Below are 7,023 nucleotides of genomic sequence, written 5' to 3'. Positions count from 1 at the left end.
GTAGAGTTGACAGTGTTGTGTTTCAAAGGGTTTATTTAAGATGCTTGTATGGAGAAGGACTGGAGAAGGTATAACATAGTGGTTCTATAGAAGGGCATTCAGACGCACATCAAAACACAGGCAGACAAACGGACAGTCATGCATGTATGGAGATAAACAGACATTCTTAAACCCTAACGCATAAATGCAGATGAACTCTAACATGTGCATACACTAATTCAGAAGGAGAAAAAACAAGAATACGCCTGGACACACACACACACATACACACACACACACACACACACACACACATACTTGTTATTCAGATTAGCTTGTGTTGCTGTGGTAACTTCAATTGGGGATCAAGCTCAATGCTAGGCCAGCGGGAACCCAAATCTCTAACAAGAACCCCCTCTACTCTCACACACACACTTCATAGTCATACTCTCCCAGCACAGCCCCTTTTATTTTCCTGTTCATCTCTGTTTGTCTTTGTGGACTCCATGTAAATAGATGTTTTGAGTCCGTCTCCTTTTGTGTATGTGTATGTGTGTGTGTGTGTGTGTGTGTGTGTGTGTGTGCATGTGTTTGTACGTGTATGTGTGTTTGTATGTGTTTGTATATAAGTCTCTCAGTCTCTCTGTGTACTGGCTTTCACACTTTCTTCACAGTCGAGTCTCTCTACGTCTGCGTTGGCAATCTTCCGGTTATCGTTTGTTTACAAGAGCCCTCTCTCGCCTCCGAGGTGGAAACACTGACTAATGCTTAAGCCCCCTGCCTTCCTTATCACCAGCCCCGCACTGCACTGCCTCTCCACCACACAGCCTATTACGGCCACACACACACACACACACACACACACACACACACACACACACACACACACACACACACACACACACACACACACACACACACACACACACACACACACACACACACACACACACACACACACACAAAGATGTCCTTTGGCTTTTTCCACTGTTATCGAGGGGAAAAGTTGTCACTTCAAAGACTTAAGCTGCATTTTTATGTATATTTCTCTCGGTACTTTGGTAGACATAGTTACTTATTTATTTGTGAGGAATCTGCATTGGAGAAATGTGTCAAAAGATGTAGGGTCCTAAAGGGCTTGTTGTAGGGGATTGTAAAGAGTGGGGGCTTGGGGTAAAATATTTCCCCCCTTTGTAGTTAAAGCTACGTTTTGAGTGTTGGTTTGATTATTTGTGTGCGTGTAGTAGGTTTGTCTGTTTGTGTGCTATAGTAACAAAGATGGCTGCCATTGTCTCTCCCTCTAGGCATCATCAAACTGCGGCGGAGCCCCCCTCCTATCCTGCGTGGCCCCCAGTACATCCTCAACATTACCGCCACTGATGACAACGCGGCAGACGGACCATATCCCCTCAGTAACTCCGCCCAGGTCATAGTTGGCATCAACGACATCAACAACAACAAGCCTGTCTTTGAAGAGGTGAGGGAAGGGGGGCATTGGACACATTATGGGTGTGTGTGAAGCCTGTGTGCTGTCGAAAAATACAGCGATGAGGCATATAAAGTTGCAGTGGAGATGAAAAGAGGGAGGGGCAAAGAGCGAGAAAGACTGATAGCGATAAGAGAGAGAGAGAGAGAGAGAGAGAGAGAGAGAGAGAGAGAGAGAGAGAGAGAGAGTTACATAGTGACTGAGGGAGGAGAGGCAGAGGTCCACAGCACTAGGGATGAGAGAGATGACAGAAAGAGAGAGAGGAACATGCCAGGTTGCAAGTTCAAAGTAGAGACAGCTGGTGTTCTCCTGTGGGGCAGAACTCCACTCCACTGCAGTCCTGAACACTCCAGGGTCAGACCAGAATCCCCTCTTAGCATAGCTCAGATCAGCTCAGCACGGTTCGTCCCCAAAGATGAATATTTCAGCAGGGACTTGCCCACAGGGTCAGTGGGTTCCTACACGGGAGAAGTGCTAAGTGTGCAAAATCTGACAACCCATTCAATTTGGCAACTCCTTGCTCCCCACGTCATGCGTGTTAACTAGTCTTATCGTGATGGATGTTGAATGCTGCCTGGGGTAGTCACAGTCCATCTGTGCTGGTTGACCAGTGTGTCGGCTACTGGTCATTTTTAATTGGGACTTACTTTTACAACTGATAAATGCAGCATCAATGCCATAAGTGCTGTGTGAACTCTGCCCCCTCAGTGCCATAACTACAGTGTCAACACCGGTGTCCTGGAGAACCAGCCCCCTGGGACATTTGTCCTCCGCGTTCACGCCCTCGACGCAGACATGGGGGTCAACGGAGAGGTCAAATACGGGATCATGCACCGAGACGGGACATCATCCGGCTTCGTCATCAACCCTGACACAGGTTAGGGGACAGACCACAGTCAAACTGTATCAGAACATCTCTAATTCATTGCTGTGGAATGGCTGACTGTATGTATCTAGAGGATATCAGTAACATTTGGTAAAATACATTGTGTGTGTGTGTGTGTGTGTGTGTGTGTGTGTGTGTGTGTGTGTGTGTGTGTGTGTGTGTGTGTGTGTGTGTGTGTGTGTGTGTGTGTGTGTGTGTGTGTGTGTGTGTGTGTGTGTGTGTGTGCGTGTGTGTGTCTCCAGGTGTGATTAGCACCACAGTGAGTTTCGACCGCGAGCGCCAGAGAGAGTACTCGCTGTCTGTCACGGCAACAGACCTGGCCCAGGAGCCCCTCATCGGCATCTGCCAGATCACCATCCTCATCGCCGACCAGAACGACAACGACCCCAAGTTTGAGAACAGCCGCTACCAGTGTAAGGGTCACCTCTGTCACTCCTCCGTCACCTCCGTCACACCTTGGGTCATCTCGGTCACACTCATCATTTCACCTCTGTCACTCCTCCGTCACCTCCGTCACACCTTGGGTCATCTCGGTCACACTCATCATTTCACCTCTGTCACTCCTCAGTCACCTCCGTCACACCTTGGGTCATCTCGGTCACACTCATCATTTCATTTCCGTCACCTCCGTCACGCCTTGGGTCATCTGTCACTCATCCTCACCTCTGTCACCTCCGTCACACCTTGGGTCATCTCGGTCACACTCATCATTTTCACCTCCTGTCCTCCTCACACCTTGGGTCATCCTCACACTCATCATTTCACCTCCTCAGTCACCTCCATCACACCTTGGGTCATCTCAGTCACACTCATCATTTCACCTCTGTCACTCCGCCGTCACCTCCGTCACACCTTGGGTCATCTCCGTCACACTCATCCTTTCACCTCTGTCCTTCTCCTGCTTGGTTCAGACAATTTCATTATCAAATGTGCCTGTTGGTCTTGTCTTGTCCAATACATTAAGTCATCTTATCAAGGTATTATAAAGGTATTATCTTGGCTGCTGTCTTTTAACCCCCCTACACCAAATATGGTTGTTTAGTGTTGAGTGTTGCGTAGGGGAACCAGTGTTCTCTCTCAGGGTTGCCCTGCCATAGACACAAAGGGACTGTCCCCTTATCCAAGCTTCCCTCTCCCCTCCTCCACACCCCTCCAACAAGTGCTTACTAAACCCTTTGCTCAATATTCCACCAGGAATTCAAATGTTGTTCCATTCTAAAGCGCTCTCATGTGAGAGTTCCCTCCCTCACCTTGTTGTGCCAAGTGTACTTTAAGGTCAAAGGTCAAGTCAAAACTGTGCTTGCTCAGCAATGTCCAGCAGCTCAAGGACCCAATGTCCTCTTATCCCAGTCCAAAGGCACTGGTTTGTGGCTTCTGTGTTGTGTCTTAACAGTTTTCAAGGTAAAAGAATATTGTGAAAGGTAAGACTTAGCAGCCCCCCTGAAGTCCCAATTAACCATATGCTGATGTATATATTAAATCACAAGTAATCCTGGAAAGCTTTTAAGACTGATGAAAACATTGACGCCTCCCTGCTCTCCGGAGTCCGTGTTTGTTTACCATGTGTGCCAATATGTGTGTTGATAAGCCCCATGTCAGAATCCCTTTTATCACATTAGAACAAGACTGTTGGAGTGGCTTATTAACTATTTAACAGGGAGACTGAAATGTTTCTAGGACACACGCATTTATTTCGGGTCTCTGTGACTGAAATGCGTTGATTTTAGCTGGAAATTGCCACCACCGCTGCTGTTGTTATTGCTCTTGTTGATGTTGTTTGTTGTCGGCGGCGATGTTGATGTGTTAACCCTTCGTGTGGCAGACTTCCTGCGCGAGGACACGCCGGTGGGGACTAGCTTCCTGCGAGCAGCGGCACACGATGATGACCAGGGGAGTAACGCCGCTATCGCCTACTCTCTGTCCCGTCAGCAGCCGGCCTACCTGCACATCAACCCCAGCACAGGCTGGGTGTACGTCAACCACCCCATCTCACAGGTGTGTGTCTGTGTGTTGTGTGTGTGTGTGTGTGTGTGTGTGTGTGTGTGTGTGTGTGTGTGTTTGGTGTGTGTGTGTGTGTTTGGTGTGCGTGTGTGTGTCTGTGTGTTGTGTGTGTGTGTTTGGTGTGTGTGTGTGTGTTTGGTGTGTGTGTGTGTGTGTGTGTGTTTGGTGTGTGTGTGTGTGTCTGTGTGTGTGTGTGTGTGTGTGTGTGTGTGTGTGTGTGTGTGTGTGTGTGTGTGTGTGTGTGTGTGTGTGTGTGTGTGTGTGTGTGTGTGTGTGTGTGTGTACAGCACCACCCTGTGCTCCCTCCCAGTGTGTGTGTGTACACTGCGCACCGATCCTTCCCACTGGTCTGATATCATCCACTGAGACTGCTGTACACTCTTCCTACCTCCCTCTGTGGATGCATATTAAACATGGCACGGTCTGGAATAACAACAATGCCCCTGTCTCTCTATATGTGTATATAGAGCACTATGTATCTTACCCACAGCCTGAGGAAGCATTGAATTCACACATGCATAAATATATGTACGTGTGTCTGTGTGGATGCGTGGGTGCGTTGGTGCACGTTTATTTCCGACATTTGGCTGTCTCCCTCCAGGCAGAGGAGAGTTGACACCGTGCAGAAACGTTATATTTGTAGGGGTTTGTCGGCGCTGAGCTCTCTTTCTATTGTTTCGCTCTTTCTCGTCGCTCTCGTGCGCTCTCTCTCATTCTCCAAGTCTTCTGTTTCTTGGTCTCTCTTGCTGTATTCTCTTCATGTATTCTTGTTTTTGGTGTGGTTTGTCATTATAGTTTGCTAGCTTAATTGCTTGTCAGTATTCACAGCTTATGACACTGTATGTAGCCTTACAACTGTTCAATGTATGCCATTGTTTAAAAGTGAATATCCTCTGTAAGATTTTACAGTCCCGTTTGGGAGTGCAGAGGTACAGTTGAAGTCGGAAATTTACATACACCTTAGCCAAATACATTTAAACTCAGTTTTTCACAATTTCTGACATTTAATCCTATTAAAAGTTCCCTGTCTAAGACCAGTTAGGATCACCACTTTATTTTAAGAATGTGAAATGTCAGAATAATAGTCGAGATAATTATTTATTTCAGCTTTTATTTATTTCATCACATTCCCAGTGGGTCAGAAGTTTACATACACTCAATTAGTATTTGGTAGCATTGCCTTTAAATTGTTTAACTTGGGTCAAACGTTTCGGGTAGCCTTCCACAAGCTTCCCACAATAAGTTTGATTAATTTTGGCCCATTCCTCCTGACAGAGCTGGTGTAATTGAGTCAGGTTTGTAGGCCTCCTTGCTCGCACACGCTTTTTCAGTTCTGCCCACAAATGTTCTATAGGATTGAGGTCAGGGCTTTGTGATGGCCTCTCCAATACCTTGACTTTGTTGTCCTTAAGCCATTTTGCCACAACTTTGGAAGTATGCTTGGTCATTGTTCATTTGGAAGACCCATTTGCGACCAAGCTTTAACTTCCTGACTGATGTCTTGAGATGTTGCTTCAATATATCCACATAATTTTCCTACCTCATGATGCCATCTATTTTGTGAAGTGCACCAGTCCCTCCTGCAGCAAAGCACCCCCACAACATGATGCTGCCACCCCATGCTTCACGGTTGAAATGGTGTTCTTCGGCTTGCAAGCCTCCCCCTTTTTCCTCCAAACATAACGATGGTCATTATGACCAAACAGTTCTATTTTTGTTTTATCAGACCAGAGGACATTTCTCCAAAAAGTACAATCTTTGTCCCCATGTGCAGTTGCAAACCATAGTCTGCCTTTTTTATGACGTTTTTGGAGCAGTGGCTTCTTCCTTGCTGAGCTGCCTTTCAGGTTATGTCGATATAGGACTAGTTTTACTGTGGATGTAGATACTTTTGTACCTGTTTCCTCCAGCATCTTCCCAAGGTCCTTTGCTGTTGTTCTGGGATTGATTTGCACTTTTCGCACCAAAAGTATGTTCATCTCTAGGAGACAGAACACGTCTCCTTCCTGAGCGGTATGACGGCTGTGTGGTCCCATGGGGTTTATACTTGCGTACTATAGTTTGTACAGATGAACGTACCTTCAGGCATTTGGAAAATGCTCCCAAGGATGAACCAGACTTGTGGAGGTCTCCAATTGTTTTTTTGAGGTCTTGGCCAATTTCTTTTGATTTTCCCATGATGTCAAGCAAATCGGCACTGAGTTTGAAGGTAGGCCTTGAAATTCATCCACAGGTACACCTCCAATTGACTCAAATGATGTCAATTATCAGAAGCTTCTAAAGCCATGACATCATTTTCTGGAATTTTTCAAGCTGTTTAAAGGCAAAGTCAACTTAGTGTATGTAAACTTCTGACCCATTGGAATTGTGATATAGCGAATTCTAAATGAAATAATCTAGTCTGTAAACAATTTTTGGAAAAATTACAAAGTAGATGTCCTTACCAACTTGCCAAAACTATAGTTGGTTAACAAGAAATTTGTGGAGTGGTTGAAAAACGAGTTTTAATGACTCCAAACTACGTGTATGTAAACTTACGACTTCAACTGTATGTATGGAATCAATAGTATCTCTGGTGAATTTGGAAATAAGATTGATATCAACAGTCATATATGTCGAGTAGAGCTATGTTGCCATCGTAGATCTTACGTTGTTAGAATCTCTCTCTCTC

General features: G+C 45.9%; 1 protein-coding gene across 1 annotated transcript in view; it reads left to right on the top strand.

Annotated features, from left to right (window-relative positions):
* The window catches only part of LOC118364056 (neural-cadherin-like), a 168,033-nt gene that overhangs the window by 119,728 nt on the left and 41,282 nt on the right, over positions 1 to 7,023 (top strand). Inside the window, exons 8-11 of the mRNA XM_052489625.1 lie at positions 1,284 to 1,456; positions 2,174 to 2,342; positions 2,594 to 2,764; positions 4,174 to 4,346. Coding sequence (XP_052345585.1) covers positions 1,284 to 1,456; positions 2,174 to 2,342; positions 2,594 to 2,764; positions 4,174 to 4,346 — 686 coding nt within the window. The remainder of the gene's footprint in view (positions 1 to 1,283; positions 1,457 to 2,173; positions 2,343 to 2,593; positions 2,765 to 4,173; positions 4,347 to 7,023) is intronic.

Source organism: Oncorhynchus keta, chromosome 31 (assembly GCF_023373465.1).
Source record: "Oncorhynchus keta strain PuntledgeMale-10-30-2019 chromosome 31, Oket_V2, whole genome shotgun sequence".
Classification (NCBI taxonomy): domain Eukaryota; kingdom Metazoa; phylum Chordata; class Actinopteri; order Salmoniformes; family Salmonidae; genus Oncorhynchus; species Oncorhynchus keta.
Note: the sequence above shows the minus strand (reverse complement) of the source record. Positions and strands in the feature narration are given on the sequence as shown.